This window comes from Ixodes scapularis, unplaced genomic scaffold (assembly GCF_016920785.2).
Source record: "Ixodes scapularis isolate PalLabHiFi unplaced genomic scaffold, ASM1692078v2 PGA_scaffold5__190_contigs__length_132052651, whole genome shotgun sequence".
NCBI classification, from domain to species: Eukaryota; Metazoa; Arthropoda; class Arachnida; order Ixodida; family Ixodidae; genus Ixodes; species Ixodes scapularis.
Genome location: NW_024609880.1, coordinates 124,687,425 through 124,712,468, shown reverse-complemented (window position 1 = coordinate 124,712,468; position 25,044 = coordinate 124,687,425). Strand labels below are relative to the sequence as shown.

The 25,044-nt window shown below is 47.2% G+C and overlaps 1 protein-coding gene across 1 annotated transcript; it reads left to right on the top strand.

Annotated features, from left to right (window-relative positions):
- Positions 1–326: 326 nt before the first annotated feature.
- Positions 327–23,691, top strand: LOC8023498 (lysosome-associated membrane glycoprotein 1). Its single transcript, XM_029977182.4, has 5 exons — positions 327–495; positions 3,570–3,832; positions 14,009–14,216; positions 18,213–18,392; positions 23,374–23,691. Exons 1-5 carry the CDS (start codon positions 441–443, stop codon positions 23,517–23,519), a joined length of 852 nt encoding a protein of 283 aa, XP_029833042.2. The 5' UTR covers positions 327–440; the 3' UTR covers positions 23,520–23,691.
- The last annotated feature ends 1,353 nt before the right edge of the window (positions 23,692–25,044 follow it).

The following is a 25,044-nucleotide window of genomic DNA, read 5'->3' as shown; positions in this document are numbered from 1 at the left end:
AAATCGTTTTATCAGTGCGCTGCCGCCAGCCTCCGCAACGCTCCAAAAACGCGATTTTTTGGCATGCAAGATGGCCGTTCGGTGGCTTGATCGACAACACGCTGCAACATTAATCATTTTTGGCGCTACGCGCGCGATGTATTTGTGATTACTGTCGGGACGAAAGGGTTCGTGCACGTCTGGGCCCGTGTATTGCGGAAACCGCTTGAAGCAGTTTTTCCCCTCGAATTTATCAACTGCCGTTGCCAACGTTACGACGTTAGAAACTTGGGAACTTCCGGCAGTTGCGCACTTCCGGTCGTTCTCGTGATCCGCGATCTGATGTGAGACGTGCGAGCAGATACAGCACTGGCAACAACTTGAGCTCATCATCCTCTCGGTCTCAAAGGTGTCCCGAAGGTCTTCTGCGGCGTTGTTCAGCTTCGCTCCCGGCGGTCGGCATGAAGTGGTTCGTGGTCCTCGTGGCCGTCTGGGCATCGGCGACTCTGGCAGCGGGTGAGTAAAGCTCGCCCCGCGGGTCATCACTTTGCGAATTCTGGTGACGCGTGCCCGTGACGGCTGCGCAGCAACCGATCAGTCTCGGGGTGTTGACTCACGCCCGGCCGAGGACGTTCTGTCCCCCGTGCCATACGTCCGCTGGGCCTAACTGTCGCGCACGCGGGGGGTGGCTACGTCCCGATAAAACGACGCCCCCCCGAACAACAATGGAGGCGATAAGGGGCGAGTGTAGGGCTACCGCCGCTACCAGCGGTCTGGGGGGGTCGCAATGGACGCCCCCAAGGACGCTGGCCCGTCCAGTTCGGCGCCGGCAATGCTCGGGATCGAGTCCCGAACGCCGCACTGATTAGCGACGCTCTCATTCGCGAACTGGGTCGCCGGTAATTCTCCGCCGCGCCGCATATTCAGCTTGTCGGGCGACCCAGGGCCGTGCTTTGGAAACGCTCTCGGCGCTCTCGACCCCGAAAGGGGAACAACTGACTGCCGAACACGACACCCTCGGAAGAAGCTGCCGTGCTTCTGGGATGTGTACACCGACGCTCTTCAGACGAGAACATAAAATCCTCCCGTCGAACGGTGAGCGTGTCGGTTAACAGGGCACGCATAAACTTGAGAAATGCGCCGGACAACACGGGCGACGCGGCTGTGTCGTCCGAAAGTGTTATAAAAGTCTCGCTACGCTGGCCAAGTTGCTCATCTGGAGCTTACACAAGACACCACTGCAGGCTAACCACCTGCTGTTTAAACTTCCAGTCGGCGAATTTGGCTATAGAGTTTGGCAGTATGAACTGGGCCAGTGGCATCCCCAGAACTGCACAAAAGCCACGCATGAAGGTACTTTAAGCAGGAGCTTGAGATGGACATTTCTCGCTGTCGCAATGCGACAGTCGGTTCCATGACTTGGCATGCTGGAGGTACCTGTGCGGCATTTTAACCCTTTCGGCTAGCGCTATGGTCAGGCTAAGAAATTCGGAAGCTATGCCTCCAGCACACGTTCGTTGTCTTCCGCCAGGCTCTAGCTGTGCATACGACAAAGCGTTGCCCTCCGTAGTAGGGCCATGCTCGTATCACTGCGGACCGTACTATCGCGGCCAATACGAGCCGAAATGTTGCACTGCGTGGCGCGCAGTACTATCTGAGCCGCTTGTTGCATTTTTTTTAGAACTATAGGACATGCTGAGGGTAAGACAACTCCCCAACGGCGCTCTTGGTACCGCAGTGCACTTCAGTGCCATCTGCGAGCGAGAAAGTGGTGGTGACATCCATTTGTTTAACCAAACTGTAAAACCTATGCAAGGCACAACATAATTCTTGGAAACTTCTTTGAAACAATTTCTGCAGGTTCCAGACTCACGATCACAGAGTGAGCAGTCCACAGTTGAGTTGCTCAAACATGGATGTCTCTCTGCATTTGCTGGAGACATATCCAAAAAATTTGACCAATGTGTGACGTCTGAAAGAGTACTGGCAACGGGCAGTAGTATAGAGAAGGTCTTTACTGGCCGTGAATTGGATAATTCACACCCACAGGGATGCAAATTGACCTGGGAATGCACCGCAGGAAAGCCGTTCTCGAGGGACGAGGAGAACCACTAGGTAGTCGCAGCTGTATTGGTGTACAGTTTCCAATCTTTCGAATAGACCGATCTCACTAAGCGTGTCATGCAGTTTGTTCGTGCCATCTTGTGCTTTGTGTGTGCAAAGCTCAGAGGCTGTCCTACGTGGACAGACTAAAGTTCCCTCGATGAATTGTGACAGCGGCAGCGTAACGAAACTGGCTGATGAGGTAAATCTATTGGTACGGGAACTTTGAAAAAACCCGGCAATCGAGGTGTCTATCCAGACAGTCCTGCCACAGTTGTGAACTGCAGTCTCAGTAGCAAATGGCAAGTAAGTGCATAGTGGAGCAGCGAGCGCTGAAGGGGAGTTGTCTGGGCCTCGGCGTGCATCGATCTGCAGAAAAATGCACGGGCAACTCTGATAGTATCGCACGGAGCGGCATTTCAACTGATATTGGCAGAGATAATACCATGGAACTGATTGCCTTCACCAGCCCATCTGAGCTGCCCATCATTCTATCTAGACTAGGAAAAGATTTTTCAGCATTCTTCTTTCAAAGCTGCATGGGTAACGTAAAATTAAGTTTGTTGAAATGTCCTGTACAAAACCAGCATGCAGGTTCAGGCTCAAAAACAGTACCTTAGGCTCGATGTAAGAACAGCCTACCAGCATTCACTTCTAACCGAATCTATCGTCGGCTAGAATGGCCTTCCCAATGACATTGTCACCATCACCGGTAACTAACACAAAGTTTTGCCTGGCACTAACCAACCACTCCCCTCTGCAATGCCCCTAGAGGCCCCAAGAGTATTTGTATATAGAAACAAAGCATTGATCTGGACTGAAACTGATAACTGAAAGGTTTGAGGTTGCAACAATCTGAGATGCCATATACCTTCATGCAGCTCTATGTGGCGCTGATTATTGCGATAAAATTTAACTTTTTCTGGCATACATTTGCGGCGCTATTTAAGGACATATAAACACATTACTAGACGACTCGGTGTCCAAGTTGTACGATGGAATTGTATTTCTATCGATGCCGTTAAACAAAATATAGAGCATCACTTTTGCAATGTCACGAAGCCGGGGGTATTCGCTCGTGTGAAACGGCCTTAGTAAACTTCGTACACTTGCAACCGCAGATATTAATGAGCTGTCTGGCACCTGTCTAGCCAGCTTGTCTCGCTATTACTTGGGTACCCGAGGTAAGTGTATAGGTAACCTAGCGATAGGCAATTGTAATTGAAAACGTCAGCAGGACACACTCTTTGATGTGTGATATTTTGTCTCTGGCTTCTAATTATGATTGCATAAAATTTTGTTTTGGTTAATTTTGGTCAGATTCTTTTGCTTCAATGTGCGTCTCAAATGCTGCGGCGGAGCATTTCAAGTGCGCTGTAGCTGCACAAGGTGGAAGGGGGGGTAGTGTTCATAATTCCTACAAATGCCTCGCCAACGTCCACTGCTCTTGCTGGTGAATTGTCGAGTAAAGTCCTTTTTCTCCGCAGGCCAGGAGAGTTCGACCGGCACATCACATGCACCCACGACACATGCCCCTACAACGCATGCACCCACAACCCATGCCCCCACGACGCACGCACCCACGACTCATGCACCCACGACGCTGGCCCCGACGACCACTGCTGCGCCCCCAACTCCGCCTGTGCCCCCTGTCAACAATTATGTCCTGAGGGATGCCGACAACCAGACCTGCGTGATGATGATTGCAGCCCTCCAGCTGAAGGTGTCCTACCTCGCCAAGGACTCTAAGGTGCGTAGTCCGGCGTTCTCAAAGAAACGTTTGCCTGGCCCTTGCTTCGGCTTCCACTTTGTTTGAAATTTCTGTAAAGCCCACAGATGTAAGCGCCAAAGAACCATTCATTCTTTAACCAACTCATAATATTTTTAGAAAAAGTGCGGAGATAAGTGAGAAACATTGAGTCTGCAATGATTTCTTCTTGCAGAGGTTGCCCCTCCGTTCCTGTAGGGCAAGCAAAGATTCGGCCGGCTAAGAAAAAAATTGGCGCAGGACTAAATCGCCAAGTCCAAATGAGAGGGCACCTGGTTCTTGATGATTGCGAAATAAGCGCTTGCAAAGCTTAATTGTAGTTAGGACGAGTTTATTTTGCGGGGGAGTCTGTGCCGCACCTTTGTAGAGCAGTGCGGTGTGTCCCAGCTTTCCCGCGTCCGTGCTTAAACGCTCTGATAGTCTGGCTACGCCTTAGCCCTTGCGAAGAGGCAGCAGCCGGCAACACCGGAGCGCTCTCCAGTTTTGTCTCACCCCGCGATCTGCCAGGGGCAGTTCGCGGGGCTCCTGTGCATTGGCAGTGCCTATCCTTCGGTGCTTAGAATGCATCCTTGCCCACATTGAAAGGAGCAGAACTATGTATAGCCCTCTTCTAGTAAAATACTGCTAAGTGGAATGAAGTAATACAATTGAGAGCTGTGCTAGTTGGTGAAAGTTAAACATAATGTAAATGCAATAGTGCAGAACAAGAAAGACTAAGGAGAGGAATGAACAACACCAAAAGCTGTAAAATATGTCCTGTGTTGTTCGTTCCTTTCCCCAGTCTTCATTGCTGTGTGCTTTTACACCTATGTCACGTTTGCTTTTCCAAACAAATGCATGTGGTTATAGAAGCGCATGTTTCTCGCTGTCCGACCCTGTGTCGCTAGAAAAATTGTGCATTTATATAGTGGTGCCCTTTTTTTTTCTGGGGTTTGGAGGCAGAACTTTTTCTACAGATATGTTGCAACTAGGGATGTCACAAACTTACATTGAATAGATTTTTTCGTCGAATCTCGACATCGACGAACTTCCAAACTTTTAACCAGGTTCTTCAAGGTGCGACTTTGTGGACAGTGTGGCTAGACTTAGATACAAGCATGTCTAGGTTTGGAGAAAATGTTTTTACGGAATACCATAAAATCCCGAGAGATAGCCCACCTAAAATCGAGAGCAAATTGAGTGAAAATATGACGTAAGCTAACTTTCAGTGTTCAATAAAAAAAAAAAAAAAAAGTTGAGAAATGTATCACAGCCAAAAAAACACACGCATTTATTAGCTCTGTATTCATTCGTCGTCAAAACCGTCGAACAAACAGTCACTCTCACTGTCGAACAAGAGGTTGAGCACCTCCTCACGCATGGAGTTTGACGAGGTTGGCAGGGCAGCGGAAGGAGGGACCGCAGAGGCGAGCCGCTCATGAAGCTCTCAGTCTTCTTATCCATCGAGGGCTGTTGATATAACGCACCACTTGAGGGAGCGGGCGACAACTTACTCGCTCACGGCCGCCCAAGCCTTGGAAACGAAGTGCACGACATCTTGTTGAGATGGCTTCTTGAGATTGCCCTTGCGCATCACTGCCCCAGCTCGAATGAAGCTTGCCCAGGTCTCCCGAAGGCTGTCCTTGAATGGTTTCATCCAGCTGATGTCAGCTGGCTGCACTATCGATGTGCAGCCACCCGGATCAAACACCACGTTGGTGTCCTTTGCTGCGATCGCCTTGCGGGCGGCGTCAGTCTTGTGGATTGGGGCCTGGTCCAGGACGAGCAGGTGCCGGACATCTCTGTTCGGGCCCTAAATCCGTCACACCCACTCCAGAAGCACATCGGAAGTCATCCAGCCGTTTTTGAGAATGACAGCCGCACATTGGCTGAAATTTAACAAATTGGAGAGCAGATAAGATACAAACACGAGCACACAGGTGACGTTACGGGGCCAAGGGCCAAGTATGTCGCTAGGCGTAACCGCCATACGCTACGCCTCAAAGCACGGAACGGAAACAAAAGCAAAAAACGAAAATATTGCGGAAAACAGACCGTAATAGTGAGCGAGCTGAACATTTTCTTAGTTTGAAAAATAAAAAAGTATTAAGGTATTAGTATAAATCATTTTGCAATTAAAAAAAAAAAAAAATCATACCTGGAACGTTGAGGGTTAACAGCACCTTCGGAGGGATCCGACCGGTTGGCTCTTTCAGGATTATAAATACCGGAAGCTTAATCCCCGCCGCAGTCGCACACAACGCCACCGTAAACCCACGACGGGAGCATCCAGTGTTTGCAATCCGGATGCTTGCTTCCCTGGCGACGTTGTTGGCTCGCGTTGCGGGTTTGTCCATTCGCACCATCGGCTGGTCCATGTTGGCAATAGAGAAGTCATTGTAGTCATGCTGTAGGCGCAGCGTGCCTACAGTCCTTCGGAAGGCCGATACCGCCTCCGGATGGTCAATCGGGAGCTTCTGGCTGTCATTGGTGGCGGCGCGAAGTAACAGATTGAATCTATTCTTCCATCGGGACAGGTATTGGCTCGATGCGTTGAAGTTGCCCACCTTGGCTTCCGATGCGAGCTTCTGTGCTTGCGCCCTGCTCGCCGCCCTCTACTTGTAGAAATTCAAAAAGTCAGTCGTCGATCTCCTTGGAAAACACTGGTCGACCGCTGTTTAAAGACCGCTTAAACTTTCCTTTTCTGTGACACTCCTGAAGGAGAGTTTCGTACGTAGAGTTCCACTGCCTTACTTGCTTACGATCCAGCCCAAATTGGCGTGCGGTCTTACTCACATTGCTGCCAGCCTTTCAGTGCCACCGGACAACCTCCACTTTCTTCTCCACGGTGAAGCTTTGCTGCATCTTCCTGTTCTTGCTTCGCAACGACGAATGACCGGATTGTTCAGGGATGCGTGGTAGTCACGTTTCGGATTCGTGCGGGAAAGCAAAGGTATTTCCCGAACAGGAAATAAATTGAAAGGGAAAATATTTCGCAACGACTTTACATGTGTGCGGGCTGCATTGCCAACCCAAGTGCGCACATGTTATTTTTAGATCCTGTGGCCTGTTATTGCAGCCAGTCTTTGTTGTTAGGTTATCTTCCACGCACCCTACTCACGCCAGCTGACCTCGTTTTTGTGGACGTCGCCCCCGGCTTGGATGACGCTATTGTCAGGGGTGGGTTATCTTTCGGTGATTTTGAAGAAATCGAAAATCATGTTGAAAACTGGGGTGGGTTATCTTTTGGGGGTGGGGTATCTCTCGGAATTTTACGGGTAGGTTTTTATTATACAAATAGTTACAATCAAAGAAACATAATTCTAATAACTCAAAAGTTAATAACATAGTTTATTCTTGCTGCATTACCAAAACAACCAAACAGTGCTGCCCTTACTAAAAGCAGAATGTTTGACTTGATCACTTGGTCATCACCATCCAATCCAAAGCCAACCGAGCCAGCCTGTCGCGCATGTGCATAACAGTCGAACCCTACTAAAACTTTATTGAACTTTCCAATAAAAGTTGGGAAAAGTCAAACCTGGTGGTAACTGGAACCTCAGCGGTTCACGACATCCCTAGTTGTAACGCACATATGACATATAAGCCTTTGTGAAAGATATTGTACAACACTTTGTGCTTTAAATTTTTGCTCAGTACGTCCTCTTCCATACCCTCTTGACTTTTCACTGCTTTGACCATAATATCCATCCTTGTCATTTATGAGGCAATTAGACAAGGTTGGGGGGGGGGGGGGGGGGGAAGGGGTGGAGCAGGGCAGGCAGGCGGTCCTATGTTTTGTGTCAATGTCAAGCCATCGCGCCTTGACGTTTTTAAGGTGATCATCTTTTCTGTAGAAAACAAAGGTCATATGTCAGTGGTAGAGTTTAGAGCTACAAATTGACAAATACTGAAAGGACAAACGAGAAGTCACATTACGAAGGACTCGCTGTGCACAAAGGGGGATGCAAATCGATTCATGAAGACTTCATATTAGCGTTATGGTTAAGCTTAAATGACACGCACACCGTGAAACATAGCGCCAACATGTCTTTCCCTCCTGTTTACACCTGGAGTGTGAAATAACGCAACCTGTAGCCTAAGACTAGTGCACAGTTTAGCTGTGGAAAAAAAAAATACGGCAATCGCTTGTTTGTGTTGCCACACTTTGTACTTCCGTTGAGTTCAAAGTTCAACCGCGCCTCAGACTCAAATCACTCTTGGAGATTACAGATGGGAATGTGGTGGGGCAGAGCTGAACTCCTGAAGCAACCAGACCAATCATAGTCCTCCCATAAGTGATTTGCAATATGTTACACACAAAAGCAAGGAAATACTCTAAAATCCCGAGAGATACCCCACCCTTGAAAGATAGCCTACCCCTATTTTAGGCTTCAGATAGCCCACTCCTAGAAATACTAGTGTCGGAATCAATGATGGGCCTTAGCGTAAATGTGACTAGTTAGCTATGGCTGGATATAAACAAACGTTGCTGACTAGGAAGTCAGCAACGTTGTCATCATTGTTTCATTGCTCCAAGCCCACCAAAACAAGCTTGGAAAAGACACAACCTAAATATAGCAATTTTTTTACTTTTCTTTGTTGTACACCAAAAATAGCCCACTCCATATTTTCACCCGATTTTCTCTTGATGTTAGTTGGGCTATCTCTTGGAATTTTGCGGTAATTTTTTTTTTTTTCAAAATTGATTATAAATTTTTTAAATACTATTGATTAGACAATATGTTGTGAGGTGTGGATTGTTTATCGTGCATTCTCAATTTTCTTTTAAAAAAAGGAAAACGTTGTTGGGGTCACCCAAACTCACCCAAGAATCTGACCTTCCGCACTAGAACGCGAGATAGGACGCATTAGTTCAGATTGGAAGCCCGATGAGCTGAAGGGCACTTGCGCAAATTGTACTGCTTTACTCAATATAATAGCAAATAGTTAGGCCACTGAGTAATTCAATAATAAGTTTGTGGGGTACTGCTGCTGCCGCACAAGTATAGGCATGTATTCGTTATTCTTCGTCTTCGCTCGACTTTGCTAAATAAATTACTGTAAAGTTCCGAGAGAACATCTGCCCCTGAGAGATCGTTATCCCCATTTTTCTGGCTACATATCTGTAACATAAAAATTCCGAAACATCGCTCACCCCTCGATTCTTGTCGGACGTCCCGCAATGTTTGACGGGAATCGCATCTATTACGCAATTTGCTGTACCAGCACATCTGACAAGCGAGTTTATTGCGGGTTACCGCATTTTTGTCTGCGATATGTGCGTGTCGATTCCATGCATGTTGGTCGTGTGTGTATTGCATCGTGAAACACGATTCTGCTGCGTTCACAATCTGCGATACTTGTTCCCGTAACATAAGAGTTTGTAGCGGATTCCTGCGTTTTTGTCCACAATCTGCACATGCAACATCGGTTCCTGTGACAAGGAAGTTTGTAGCGGGTTTCCACATGTTTATTTCGCCATAAAGCTGGAATCTGCGGCGTCCACGATTTGCGGTATTCATTCTCGTCAGATGCAAATTCTTGGCAGGTTTTCGCGGGTCCTTTGCACCATGAAATGCAAATCTGCTGCGTCCGCAACTTGCGGTATCTTTTCCCGCGACACATGAGATTGTAGTGAATTTCCGCGTGTTTATCGCATCGCAAAATGTGAATTTGCGGTGTCCGCAATCCGTGGTATCAATTCCCGCGTCACGTAATTTGTAGCCGGTGCCAGGTTGTTTATCATTAATTTTTGATAAAGTTTTGCTGGGACATCCCCAAAGATAGCGCATCGCATGTTTTTCACCTTTTATCTCTTCATTTTGGGTGGGCGTCTTTTCGGAACGTTACGGTAGGGGTGCAGAAAGATAGACACCTGTGAAAGCTCAGGTGCTCATTCTGCTTGCATTGTTACGAACAAGCATAATAGAGATCAATGTTTTTCGCTGAGGTTTGCCCTCTGTGGGGAAAGAACAAACTTCAAACTTGAAAACTCCTCTCTACTGTTACTTGTGTCGCAGGCACATCTGAGACGACTGACGCCACTTCGTAGAGCTCTGGTTTTATACTCTTTTGGTTTTCCCAGTACTTGAAAATATCTTCCAATCTCTTTAGTCTTGGTCCTCCAAAGGAGTCAAGCAGTGGCCTGATCGAAGCATCCGCTGCTTGTAAGCTTGTTCGTTGACTTTTCTATTCCATCTCGTTCAGTCGCAGTAAGGCGTGTAAATCATAGGCAGAGTCACCCGCTGCCAATTTTTCGTCGGACGAGGCAGACACTGGGGCTGCCAAAGGAGGCTTATGCACCTTTTTCATAGCCACCGAAGTCTTCATCAGGTGGTCCCTGGCAGATTTTTTCTCATGTTCTAGGTGGACGTTTAAACGAGGATGCTGGCTTGAAAAGCGTTGTTCCAAGGCAAACCTTTTTGTCATTGCTTTAAGGGAAGTGTCAGTCATTCAGCCAGAACAAAAACCTACCTTTGCAGTTTCCAGTGAGCACTGCAGCCATATACCGAAGAAATCAGAGGCCCAGCTGCTTCTTCTGAAGAGCCTTGGTTGCGACCTTTGCAGGCCTTAAACTGGCAATGATTCCTTCCATAGCTGGCCAGGATTCGTCACTCACCACAAAGTCAGTGCCGCTTTCCCCGTGTAGATGCAAAAGGGTTTGAGTTTGATTAGTTTCTCCAACATGTCACAGGTAGAGTTCCGCCTAGTTGGCCAATCTAGGATCGGCTTCTTGAGATTCAGTTTCTTGACTAGCATCATTGCTGGGAGTACATGCAGCTTTCACGGAGTGCACGACGCTTGTCAAGAAGAGCCTTCACGTCCGCATTTTTGAGTGAGTCTTCTACGGCCAGTTGAAGCCTGTGCGCTGCGCACCGGACCCCGCGAAGGGTCACTCCTCTTGCGAGGGGTTGAAAGAAATCTTGCATCAGAGCTTTGGAGAAGGTAATCCACAATTTTCCGGAAAACCTAGTCAGACATCAATGCAAGAGGTCGTCCATTTACTGTGACCATTTCTATGCATGCTTCGATGATAACTCCTTTGTTGATTGTCATTTGGATGTTTCTTGACTTGAGGAAGGACGGTAAAAACCTTGTTGAACGAGGTCTTTTTTATCAACGAGGCCAAATGCTTATTTGTGCGTGTATTTAAGGATTTTGAAGCCTCTCGCGTTTTTGCTGTCTCGTGAATGTCAGGGTGAAAAGTTTTGACATGCCACTCAAGGTTAGCCACATGGTCTCCTTTTATCTTCATGCCACACCCTTCAATCTTGCATTTCAAATCGTTCCCGTCGTAGTCAAAAAGTTTTCTCATTTGGCTACTTTGATTGCGAAGAATAAAATAACTTTTATTTAGATGCCATTTTTGTTCCAATAGGATAAGTATTTTTTAAACTCGAAAAATGGTATAATCCGTCATCTCTAATGCCGCCATTAAATTGCACACGCTCTTCATGGTTTGAGTTGAACAGTTAAACACACTCTTATTTCAGGCTCTCTACAGCCACAAACCGTAGGTGCACAATCCACGCACTGTACTCAGGATATTCCAATAGCTTTGCATTATTTCATAATACAGGATCTGACCTCAAATGTGCCTTGCATTCGGCAGCACGGCGCCTTTGCAAATGCAGGATGTTCGCATGTGCAGATGCCGTCCGTATGCAAACATTGTCAGAGACGTCATACTTAAGGTCTTCTAAGACGTCATTCTAGACATTGTCTTATGTAGTCCTTGAAGTCTTCCTGGAAGTTGTCCTAGAGGTCGCTAGACAACGTCTTAGAGGTAGTCTTTGAGATCACCCTAGAGGTAGTCTTTGACGTTGTCCTAGCAAGCAGATGAACCTGTGCCGTGCATAGACGGAGCGGCAGTACGCACACATGCACATTTGCTCCCAAGCTACAAAGCAATCACTCGTGGCTGCAGTGTAAGCAGATAAATCCGCGCCGCACATACACGGAGCAGCAGTATGCACACATTTACATTTGCGCCCAAGCTAAGAAGCAATTATCAGTTAGGGTTGAGCTAGTTGGTACATGGTCAATGATGGTGAGACACTTTGAACATTAAACGATTACAGAGGCAGGACAAGACACACGCACAAAGCTGCAATGATGGTGGGGAAGCAGCTTGAACATAAAACAATTACACAGACCAAAGATTAAATGATTGTACACAGACAAAGCAATTACTCAATTTTGGAGTGGTGCGCTGCAGTCGCACTGATGTCGATGATCGTTTCGTAAACCACTTGTAAAATAGTGTGCGTCGTCGTATTCACAGTGAGCTGCGTCGCGAGTCTCACAATGAATGCTATCTCAATTCCTTGGCAACCAACAGTAATAATTTCTGCTGCTGCTTTTTTTTTTACAAAATTTAGATATAATTTTAAAGGGACACTGACAGGGTATTTATGCTCGCCGAGGTTTTTAGTTGTACGTGACGAGAGTCCAACTACCCAGAACAAAATTTGCGGCTTGAAATTTGCTTTCTTTTTGCCCGACAACCACCGATCGAGAACTGGCCGGTTTGAGTCTCGCTCATTCTCTTTTCTGTGGTCACGGGCCGTTTTCTAAGGTTTAGACATAACCCCCAAGTTTAATCAAAGTCGTAGGTCATTGAAGGCACACACTCAATATTAAAGCATGGCGTCGTTTCGCATATGGTGGGACTCGGGGGCAGATTGACGGCGATGGCAGTGGACGATGGGTGTGGGACCTCTACTTAAGAACTGTTGTTTGCGGTACTGGCGTATTCTGTCTTCCTTCAAAAAGAATTTTGGACCGATCAAAAGAATTGGTATTCATCCTGTACGACACGCCCGACCACCAAGCCGATTGCACGAAGACGTCGCCGAGCCGTCGCTTCTTCACGTGGCTGAAGACATCGCTCGCTCAAAGATCAAGCACGAAGTGCGTACTTCGAGTTAAATATGCACACATACGATTTCTACCAGGTACGAATGTGGCCAGTGCGTGGTGCTGCCGAACTTCTAGCCGGGAGTGCCTTTGCTGGAGGGAAATCGGTAGCAAACTTCCGACCTACAGCCGGCTGCATTACTACGAAAAGTTCACCCTGTAGTCCAGTGGAAAGATGTCCACCTCACACGCAGCGGACATGGGTTCAAACCCTGGTGTGGGCATACAGTTTTTTTGTCCAACATTTTGTGATATTTGCATTGCTTTTTTTTACAATTATTGCTGAAAAAAACAAATGTTGTGGATGAATTGCCACTGAACTAAATGGTACGGGATTTCTTTTTCGACACCTGCAAACTCATGTAGTCACCTTCCACAAAATGCGAGAAACATATGAATCGGTAGTGTCCGCTTTCTGAGGTGCCCATAACTGTTTTACAGCAATTGCAACCAGCCATTGGTCCCGATCCCATTGATCTTTCGGAAACTTGTGCAGACTCTGCCACACAATGACACTTTCAGATTCAGGACATGTGAGGCGGCTCTTCACGCAACATCTTGGGGGTATTCCTTTCGAAGCCGATCACGGGAATTCACCATGGGCACTCGCTACTCATTTCCAACTCTTCAGTGTATAAAAAGGGTTTCTGCAAAACATGTCGTCTGCTGCGTGCAAAAAAAAAGGGTGACAGTTGGGTATAGCTATGCGACTTCTGCCACTCACTCTCTCCTCTCTACTTCTCCTTCCTCCGTGTGCAGGTTTCGGTTTCGAGCAGTTGCGTTTTTTGGCTTTATTAAAAATATACATGACTCTGTAGCAAATTATTAATTGGGTAGTCTTTCGACAACCATTATAAATCGCCTGGTAAAGATTGAAAAAAAATTTTTGTGGGGTGTCAGTGTCCCTTTAATGTCGTCCATAGTCCATTGCAACTTGAAGGTAAGGCGAGAAAAAGGCCGGGGAGGAGGAAGCAGACCGAATGCTGGAGAGGTTTCCCCCTCTCCCCTCCAGCGGTCCATCTGCTTCCTCCTTGCAGGCCTTTCTTCCCTCGCCCTACCTTCTTGAGTTGCAATGGACTATAACACTTCCAACGTGTCGCTTGTCAGGGAAGATTTTCTCGTGTGACTCATAAAGCATTTAAAATAAAAATGCAGCAGGCACAATGGTTGGAGGCGCATAGGGCGTGGGTAAATGTGTGCTTCTCTGTGGAGTTTAGTGGCAATCTTGGTACCCCACCGGTTTCGCTTCACTCGCAGTGGAGGGATGCCCTGCTGGTGCTGGACAACACGACGACCGTGGACCCGGCCAACAGCTCGTGCGGCCACTCGGAGCAGACGCTGGCCCTGAGGTGTGGGACCAGCCTGCTCAGCATGACCTTCACCAAGAACGAGACCAACTTCCTGTCTGGCATTGTGGCGGAGTACGTCCTGGACACGGTGCACTTCCCGGACGCCCAGCACCAGGGTGAGGGTTGCTCGGGGAGGGGCTGCTGCCTGGACGTTCCGGTGGGCTAGAAGGGCAGGTGTGACTGCTGCGCAAGCGGCTCTGCAACCCATGGACCATAATCTGCAAGGGAATGGCAGTGCTTGCTCCTAGTGCCGCAGGAGGCCCGCTGCAGGTGCTCCCTTTGCCGAGAGGGTAGAAGGGCGAGAGCTCTTGGATGCAGTGCAGAGTGCCTTTGTGGCACTTCTGTCGGCTCGTGTACGATACTGTGGTTGCAGCGACATGGTCCACCAAGAGTGGGACCGTTCTTGGTCCCAGAGAGAAGCGAGCGATTGCCCAGGGTTGCCATTTTTCCGCGAAGAAAAACTGGCTTAGGTGGGAATGATCTGGTAAAATGAAAAATGCATCGTCGACAGTCTTTAATATCTGTATCCAATTTATTTTGACACAAGCTTCCCAAAGTGAAATCAATGCGGAGTGAAAGTTTGTCTGCTCCTTCTTTTGCAGGGGGTGTTGTGACGTCGGAACATTGAGCTCCGATTGCCTTAGATAGAAGGATAGTGGGTAGACCTCAAGACAGCTTACTTTGAGGTGTACCCTCTATCCTTAAATCGGAACTCGGCCTTCTGACATAACCAAAACACCTGCAAAAGAAGTAGATGAACCTGCACTCCCCATTAACGTGGATATAATACAATATCACGTGTAAGTACACAAATACGCTCTACTCCTTAAAGTGCATAGATATGTACCATTTAGTCGTAAAGTGCCGAAAACAGATCTCTCGCCTCTACTCATCCTGAGCAGCAGGGACGAGTAAGCACTCGGCAAGCAGTTTCTATTGTGCACCGTTCCTGTTGTTTTGGGACACACGCTGGCTAGAATTTTGGTGCAGATGTCAGCCTTTCTTGGAGACGCCCAGCGCATGTTTTGGCACATCCTCCTGTTCGGGCAAAGACCCCGAGAAAGTGCCAGATAAAAAGAAGACTACAGAGTTTGAAAGTAATGAAGCAAATACTTTTTTTAACATCACGGGGGGTATGTGACTCAAAAGAAGCAAAGTGGGGAAGAAATTGGAAACGCTGCGGCTGCCCGTCTTTGTGGACAGGCAATAACACGTGCGTGTCTCTTAGGATGCTAACGGTCGTTAAAAGTAGCAAAAACCATTCACCCAAAGGCACAGGCTGCTATCGGGAGGACAGGGCAGTCCTGCATAGTAGGCATGCGTTTCCCATACCCCTGCAGGCACCAGCTTTCTTCCATTCCACTCTTATTCACCCGCTTGCTGCTGCACCCGCTTATAGATATTGAATGATGCAGTCATTTCTCGAGCGAGCGAGCTGGCCTGCTTTTTGTACGTGGGAGTCGACAGATTTTTTTGGACTTCGTGTAAGAATATATCCATTGACAAGCACTTGTTATGCTAGTTTTTGGGCTTCTATAAGGAACGTTCTAGCTATACAGGCTGTTTCACAAAAAAATGGTAAAATCACTCCTCTGAAAAGGGAGCAACACAAATAAAAGGTTGATGTCCTCTTGGTCCCACCCTTAGGGCTTATTTAGGAAAACTAATAACATTCTATATAATTAAGTTCCTAACTAACTTCATATCAACACCTCTTTAATTAGTAAATATAAAGCCGTGGTTTCATTTAGAAACTTTCTGGGCATCGTCTAAAACTACTAAATTGGTACACTTTACAGAAATATAAGTAGGGTTCCTCGTTTTCGGTTTCTATTTTTTCAAAATTCGGCGTACTTTTTTCGGTGTTTATTTTAAAACTCAATTTTCGGTTTTTTTTCGGCGTATATTTATGCCCACAAAAGCTTAACGGCTTTTTTCGGTGAATATAAAACGAACACCAACGGACACCGGATAAGATGGTCCTTTTAACTCTGGTATTTGTGATCACTCAAAGAATAACGGCACAGATACATTGAAACATAAACGGACACTTTATTTGGCAAATATGTGCAACTGTAAAGGAAACAAGAAAACAACAACAGAAGTACAAGCAAGTCAGATACAAAGCCTATGCCGAAATAACATGAAACTTCACCTTTTGTACATCAGGATTACGTGATCTTATTATAGTACACACACATGTACTTTCCCAGGTTCTCCTCGTTGATCCGCACCCTTTCTTGCCTGTTAATATGACCCTGAGCTTCGAGAATGCCCTCCTAACGCTAACACTGGACAGTGGCCGGCTGAGGAGGTGAAGCGCACCTGAGCCAAAATCGGCCAATCAACCAATTGTGACCGCGAAAAGAGACACCGTGCGGCGTTTTGAAGCACAACACAACATGCAAAGCTTGCGTCAAGTCAGTTTTTCTCACAGCGAGTTTGAAAACACGCTCGTACATGGCGAAGTCATGGAGAATTTCGAACTTCACGTTTTGATTTAATGTGCGATGATGCGCACACTAAACCAAAAAGTCGTGATGGCATACGTGTATCCCATACATTCGGACACGTTTCGATAGACGCTGTCGTTCCCCTTTTTCGCCAAGGCTCTGCGGTACGACTGGAAGGTCACAGTGACCTTTTCCAGTTAAAACTGAATTTTAGAAAATGAATTAGACGTACTTTTATCGGTTTTTATTGGTTTAAATCGAAAAGGCCAAACCTAAAACCTGACCTTTTTCGGTTAAAACCGAATTTACGAAAATGGATTCGGCATACTTTTATCGGTTTTTATCGGTTTAAACCGAAAACTCCGAACCCTAAATATAAGGCATGCTGCATTTTATGAAGTTGTGAAAAAAAAATGCTTGCGTTTCTAGGTTTTTATTTTCCTATCAGAGTTCATCTCTGCACAGGCGGTCTGGCCCCCTCGAACAAAGCGTGCAACTGCCACCTCCCTTGTATAGAAAGATGTGGTATGAGACTGCGAAATGAAGCAATGTGCCGTTCGAGTCGTATGGTGAGAATTAGCTTTGATTCTTCAGTTTACATCAGTCGTACAAAGAATGCATGGTGGTGCATGTTAGTTGAGCACTTTCATCACTGGGTAGAGGCACCGTCGATGCGAAGATGTGCTTTAAGAAACTGAAACTCCTAAGCGCTTTTGTATTGAGCGTTTTTTCGTAACACATTTTTGTAGAAGCTTGGACAGCGCCAGCCTGTGGATCCCCGGGTGTCAGAATATCCGGTCGAGGGGCCCCTCTTTGTAGAGAATTAGATTTCGGTTGCACTTCAAAAGCTCTCCAGGCGGTCCAAAGTAATCCCCAATCCTCCTCCGCGGCGTGCCCTTCGTTGATTTGGCACGTAAAACTGCCAAATGTGTTGTTTGTTGTTAGATTTTTGTAAAGTGTGCCTCGTTCAGCGGTGCTGGAGAGTGCCCAGAAAGTTCCTAAATAAAATCGAGCCTTTCAATTTACTAGTTAAGAAGTTACTTTTTCGAAAGTAGGCAGAAAGCCAAGTTACACCCAACATGGTTAGTTTTCCTAACTAGTCCATCTGATAGAGACCAATAGGACCCTTTTCCTGCACAATGCATGCTTTTTGCAGGAGCGATTTGGCCAGCATTCCCCAAAATAGCATTTGAGTTTTATGTTTTAAGCTGCAGACACACCGCTAATGCACAATTCAAGAGTCGCAGACACCGTAGGGTTAATGTAATAATCTAGAGCAGTGGTTCTCAACTAAGGTCCGCAAAGCCCTCACCTCAACCCCCTCCCCTTTCCCTGAAAAGGGGGGGGGCTGAGGCGAGCGCCAATGACTGTTGATGTTGGCGTTCGGGACTTGCTGCGTTCCGCTTCCGTCTGCAACTTTATGGACGTTTTATTTTGCGATATTAATGGTACGATCGTAGATACGAGTGGTTGCCCGGCCGCACTCAAATTCTTTTCTGTGCGCGGAGCAGTTTGCTTCCTTCTTTGCTTCCTTCCTGCGAAGCGGAATGCCATCCTGGGAAAAAGCCCCTCGCAACCCGGGTGACACTCTCGGACCAGATGGCCACCGCGGTCACCGCCTCTCGAACGGCGTCTTGAGCGGTGGCGGTCTCTGCGCAGGGGAGCTGGTGAAGGTGGGCAATGAGAGCCTGCACCTGTTCGGGGTGGAGCAGGGCCGGTCGTACCTGTGCGGGGCGGACTCCCCCGTGCCCCTGGGTGGCAACACCACCCTGGACGTGCTCAACGTGCAGCTGCAGGCATTTGTCAACACCACCGTGCAGCCCGAGGGCTTTGGCAGCGGTGAGTTTGCCCAGGGTTGCTCCGACCGTGCTCTTTGCACTTTGGAGTGTTTAAAAGGAGGCACTCCCTTGGAAGGACTGCTTTTTAAGTACTGGTGCTATTTCAATGAAATTGGCAGGGTGTACTAGGTATGCAAACTTGGGAGGCTACACCAAAGTTCAGCTGAAAAGGTAAATTTCGTACATCAAAAATATTATACAACTATAGTAGTGCAGAGGAGAAAAACTTGTTGCACAAAAGTACCAAAATGTCCCAGTTTTTTTGCTTGGATATAAGGATAAGTGACTAGATCAGGTGTGGCCAGGCTGACCCGGCCTAAGAGCCGCAAGGGGGGGGGGGGGGGGGGCAGCAGTTTTTGTTCATAGCAATCAAAAGAAACTCTAACTACTTTCAGTCTAACAGAGTCAAAAGCAGTCCAACTGTACGTAAGCCAGTAGCACAAGACTACCAAACCGCAACCTGCCTTTCTATTTAAAACGCGTTCCTTTTCTCTTTTTGGGGACGTGCTCGTGTGACCGGCAGGGAGGCCTGGGAGGGGGGGGGAGGTTGCGGAGGGAGCCGTGAGCCGCACTGTATCGTGGGAAGAGCTGCATGCGGTTCGCGAGCCGCAGCTTGGCCACCCCTGGACTAGATTAATCAGTTATGAGTTCCAAATAATGTTGAGTGTCATACTTAGCGTTAAAGTTGACTTTGAAAACTGTTTATTTCAATAATTTTCTTACTGTTACAAAAGTCAACATTTTCTCAAAAGTAACAATCTCGAGAGAATAAGCAAATAGTTGAGTTCTCCAGTAAATTTCACTCTAGAAAGAACTGCACAGCAGTTATGAAGGGTACTTCAGTCATCGAACGATGGTTTTTTGATCAATGAAAGAATGGTCAAAACATGAAGCTGAGGAAAACTCGCTTGAAAATTTTGTTCTACTTTAGATGGCACCTGCCACTTGACCTAAAATGCTCCAGGATTATGTCGGTTCCTCCTTTGCACGGTCTTTCTGTGCTTTGGCCACAGCTTCCATCTTTCTTCTCTTGCACGAAGCCTTGGAGGATTTGAGTGCTCTCACTCGGCCCTTTGTAACTTTTGTCTGAGTGGCCTTTGTGGCTTGTGATGTCTAGTGGCTCCCTGGCTCAATGCCCATCTCCAAAAAAACTTTCTCGAGGACCCAGGTTGAACTCCAAGACTGCAAGAGCCACGGCACACTCGACAGTACTTAGAGAAGCAGATTCTACCTTTGGGCTCCTGTTCCAAATCAAGATGTTGAAAGAGTCATTGACGTGTGGGTTTTCATCTGGGAACATCTTTCGAACAAATCCCTCCTTGACAAGCAGTTTCACAAGGGCACTAGCTCCTTCGCTATCTTCTTGGAGAAGGCTGGCTTGTGTGGCTGAGATGCTGGTGATTCTCCCACTTACTCGGGGTTTGTTTCGGTTCATGGGACATCAGGTGTCCATCCCAGTGGAACAAGCGATGTTCCTTGGCTCCTCGTCAGTGGAGTATGAAGGCAGGAGGCTTGCATACTCTCCACGCTGCATGGGGTATGTAGTCACGTGGCAGGTTCGAGCGAATCTGAGTTCCTTCTTCGCCAGTGTGGCCGATTAGAGAGCATGCAGTGTTGTTTTGTATGGGGTTTCACGGTTCGTGTGCACAATGTCTCGCAAGGAGCTCTACACCAAAAGGAGCGGAGCGAGCATGCTTCGAGAATGGCAAATTTGTGCGACCGCGAGCGTTTCTACAAAGCGTGCTCGGCCGCCGGTACGGTGAAAATAATTTATTTAGAAGTAAATACTTTATCTACAGGAATAAAACTTTGACAACATCCTTCGGGAGTTGTGCCTTCTCTTAAAACCTTCTTTGGACGGGTTTCTAAGAACCTGGGAAAGAATATCGTTGTGCATTCGCGGAGCTCCCAGATAACTAAGATAGTTAACCGGTTCTATTTGATCGAGCTGAACACTCCCTAGTGTATTGTTTACCAGAGATTCTGCATTATTCTGTCGGTGCCTCGATGGACTAGGAAGGGTTCCTTGGTGTTGTAAACGGCTGCGATCGCCGTCCCGGGCACCGTCGGCTTTCTTGCGGCGTTTCTGGGGCCTCGATAGTCTGTTCTGCGAATGCCCTGACGGTACGCACGGTTAAAGGCGCCTGGCGCCGATCCGACAAGGTCGCGTTGGCGATGAGGACCCGGGACCCCCGAGGAAAGGCAGCTGCGACGACCGAAGCGCGGTGGACGCCGGCAGTTTCATGATCTCGGGACGTTTTGACTCCGAGAAGGAAGAGTGGAAGCTCTACCAGACGAGATGCCGAGCTCGTTCGGACATTGCAAAGATGGCAGACAAGAATTTATCGATAGCTTTGTTCAGTGGCAATATTAAGGGGAGAGGCACCCCATCTTCCCCTTCCAAAACCCCTTCACTCGTTTATTTTCTTTTTATAGTTTATTCGTATAATGGAAGAGCACATCTGTTTGCTGGAAGTGGCCAATTTACATGCGGCTTCTCCGCCTGAATCCTGATGTTCCAACTTCCTCCCTCGATGCTTGCGACGGGGAATGTGCACTCGAATGTGCGAACGCTACTACTAATTCTAGCATCCCTGCCGGTCAGTGCCGCCTCGGCGGAGCACACATTTTTGACGCTTCTTCGCTCGAAGACGTGGCTGCGGGCGAAGACGATTGAAGAGTGGCTCGCAGGAATGCCTCTTTTGAACATTCGGCGGGATATTCGCATTGCATGTCCCGCGTCGCAGACCGTTCTGCGAGTGCAAGGAGCCTGCGAACTGAATTTCTTCTGAAGGGTTTACTAGGGGATCGTGCAATGTACAGAAAGCCGCAAGCGGCAGTTTGTTATTCACCAATTTTCTGTTAGACTGTGTGACTGAACAAAACTCATTATTGTATAGTGATTATTTCCTAGATTTGTCTTTTCATTTTTAGCTCTTTCTTAACCACGGGAAAAGTAGCAATTTTAAAAGGATTCGTGCAAACGCTTCTATTTTCCTGACTAGTTTGCGTATGGAGCAACGTGACACGTCAAAACATGGTCAAGTACTTGTTCTTTTAAAAAGGCCGAGGTCATTATAATGTGGGGAAAAGGTTTTAAAATTCTATTGTTTAACATTTAACATGCAATGTATGTGCAGAAGGCATATAAACGTCGACACTTCTGCAGCTATTCAAGTTAAACAACAGATAAAATAAAAATTTCGAATATACAAAACGTGCCCCACACTCACAGCTATTACCACCTGGAAGTTGCTGTGCTCCAAATGATGTCTATTTTTGGTTCGTCGGAGAGTTGGCCTCCATGACATGTGCTTTTTTCAATGAAGGAGTGCTTCTATTGATGAAACAGAGATAGTACACTTCACACCCCTAGCAGAATGCTTTCTTTCTGTTCTACCTTGGTTTGGCCTTAATTGCACTTCCTTCATATTTAGCATTTTCGTCCACCTTGTTGGGAACATAAAACATGCACGCCGGCTCAGAACAGCGTTGGAAATTTAAGTGATGCTTACCGACACCATCTGTTAAGCAATGCCTATACCATCATTTCAAGCGTCCCCAGAGCTGTTGAGGTCTAAAAAATATGCCACAATACGGTTGAGCTGTGTAAATCTTGCCATCTTTGTTATGGAGACCGATGCAAGCAGTTTGCCGTGTTAGACAGGTGCAACCACCATTCCCAGGACTATTTTTGACAGCCCACCAGCTTGTGATAAGGCTCAAACCTAAGTTGAAATTGAAACTTCAGTTCTTTGGCTATCCACAAGATTGTGGAACATAATTCTCTGCACTAAACTTAATTTCTTGGCGGCGCTTGGAAACCATTGATCACTGATGATCTACGACTTATGGGTGCAGCTGGAAAGAGTTAAGGAAAGAGTTCTTTATGAGAGCTGGGCAGTCACAGAAGGCCAATGGCCCATAGCAGAAGGTATGACTCCTTGTTTATAAAGGTAAGCTATAGAAGTAGAAAGCACAACACAATACATACATGCATGTATGCAAATATGAAGGGAAAAGATGACACATGAGTACAGAAAATGCAAAAAATAACAATGATGAAAAAGAAAAGGGGAAGGTTAAAGGAGTGATACAAGAAGTTTTGTACTTTGCGCGAATACTGCTCAGAATGTATTCTTGATGTTGACTTATGAAACACTCGCACGTTTTTCACCACATGCAGTCGAAGTCTCAGAAAAAGTTGAGCAAAAAAGAGCAGCGTTTGCCCTTTCAACTCGCTGCCAAAACAAGCACACACACGATCTGGAGCTGATTATATGCCGCCAACGTTGATCATAGCCACACGCTGGTGTTGGCAAGGCACTGGACACACACTGAGTTCCAGACATTGTTATGGTTCGGCTATTGTCGTCATTACAGCGATTGCAAAAGTCTGCATCGGCGGGCTGTCGGCAATCTTCCTGTGTGTCACCAGCATGACTGAGCATTTTAATGAGTTGAGGGAAAGACTGTTTGCCAGTGACCTCTGGTTGATATGGTCTACCCTATATTGTCTTGCAATTCTTGGTAGTGCCTGGAACTTAAAAAAACATGTGCAAAGGAAAAACAATTTTTTTAAACAGTTGGGATGGGAAAAGGATGTCATAAAATAAATTTACAACGGAAGAAATCTCCTGAAGCTATATTTATAGCACGAAACGAATTTGTAGTTGGCACTATTGGGAGCCACCACTAGTCAGTCACGTGGTAGACCTGTGCACCATTGCACTGCGCCACCGCTGCTAGTTAAGGGTCAAATAAATTAAATTAAATGAAAATCGGTCATTCGGCTCAGGTGAATCGTTTTCAGTGTGTTGACCATGGAAGAAACTCTGTCCTGTCGAGCCCACTGCCAGATTGCAGTCTCCTCTGGCTACCTGCTGTACCGGCTTGCAACGACAGTTTTGGGGAGCACGGGGGAGGGCAGTTATGGATGGGCCAAGGGTGTGCTGACTGGCACTTGTTTTCTCTCGTTGCAGCGGTGCACTGTGTGCAGAACAACGACATCAGCAACATTGTGCCCATAGCGGTGGGCTCTGCCCTGGCTGCCCTGGTGGTGATTGTGCTGCTGGCCTACCTGGTAGGACGCAGTCGCAGCCGTCAGAAGGGCTACCAGTCCGTCTAGAAGACCGCCGGAGGCGCCACTGTACATACCGGGGACCTGTGGGTGTTTTAAATGTTCGGCTTTCTACTAATGTTTTGGGAGTGTTTAGAATGGCCCCTGCTTCAAGTGCACTTTGGCTGGATGAATGCTGTTTTTACTGAGACTTAATAAACGAGTGCTTTCCTTTTTCTCCTTTGGGTGGTTTTGCTCGGGCACGGTGGGCACGCAAGGCTGCTTTGGGGCTGTGCTGCAGCTTGCGAGAGGGCTGCTGCTCTGGTCTACAGGAGTGGACTGTGTTGTACGTATGTGTAGATGGCCGGTCTTCCTCAGTGGGCGTCTGGTGTCTTGGCCGAGGATGTTTAGGCAGTGCAGTATACGACTGCTAGCCCGGAGCTTCTAACGTGCACTATGCAGTAGTGATGGACAATCTCGCGGCGGTACGAGGCTCGTTCGGAAGGCGGGAGATTGACCCCCGAGGCCTTGTACCCCCTGCCTTTTACGATCCGTCAAATGCTCTGCAAGACCTTCAGGGGATTTAATTCTGCATTTGTGGATTAATTTGAGAATGTGATTGCTTTGAGCTGCCACTGTGCTTTCTACATGTACCATTGAACTTGTCATTTATAACAGATAATTCTTGTTGCAATGTTGCGAGTAGGAACCATAAGAAGCTGTAGTAATCAGTTGCACAACTACATAAGTGCTGTGTGTCCCCCCAAAAATGTAAGATTTTTTCGCTGTAAAAGAACTATGCATCGCCAAATGCTTATTCTCCCAAATGTAGCAAACATGGGGCCCATTTTTGTAAGTTTTCGGTAAGGCACCATAGAGCTCCACATATTTGAGAGTTCTGTCAGCCGCCACTTTGGGCCACCGTAAGTCTCCTTTCCCAGAGGGATTCTAGAGTCAGACTGGGAAGCTCTTGTTGAAGGCATTAGTTGGCGTCTCCACAGAAGTACCCATCCAAATCTTAGACCGTGGTGGCCAGTGTTAATTAACCCAGGTCTCTTCGACGTAGTAGGGAGACCTGTTGTATAGGCAATGCTGCTTGATTTTCCGGATGTACGTCGCACGCCAGACCACGAGTTTCATGCACTCTATCAACACAGTCCCTTTTGTGCTCGGTGAATGTGAACCCAAGCTTCTGCAAAACTTCACCGGGTTGCGTGGCTGATCGAGGGGAACTATTTATCCTCTGACAGCTTTCAAAACCTGTAACAAGACATCGAAAAAACAAAACAAAACAATGCTGTGGTATAGTTCAATGGTAACGTCTCCGCTTGGCGTGTAGCGGGCTAGGGTTTCATTCCCGGGGACGGCGGGCGGTCTTTTTCAATGCTATTTCAGTAGGGAGGCTCAAGTGAGGGTGGGTGCAACTGCTAGAACGGGGATCACGGGCTGGGTGTCTATCAGGCAAAGGGGCGTTATATTTCCTAACTCGGGTCATAAGAACCCATTAATGTGCTTGAATAATTTACGCAAGGTGAAAATGATTACTTTTCCGTAGCCACCAGTTTTGTTCCGTTAGGTTAAGTATTTGTTTAAC

Bases quoted from the DNA above. Each gene is read 5' to 3' on its own strand.
- LOC8023498 (XM_029977182.4), top strand. From the start codon at position 441: ATGAAGTGGTTCGTGGTCCTCGTGGCCGTCTGGGCATCGGCGACTCTG. The intron at 3,833-14,008 runs GTGCGTAGTCCG...CTTCACTCGCAG, and splicing joins ACCTCGCCAAGGACTCTAAG to TGGAGGGATGCCCTGCTGGT. The intron at 14,217-18,212 runs GTGAGGGTTGCT...GTCTCTGCGCAG, and splicing joins CCCGGACGCCCAGCACCAGG to GGGAGCTGGTGAAGGTGGGC.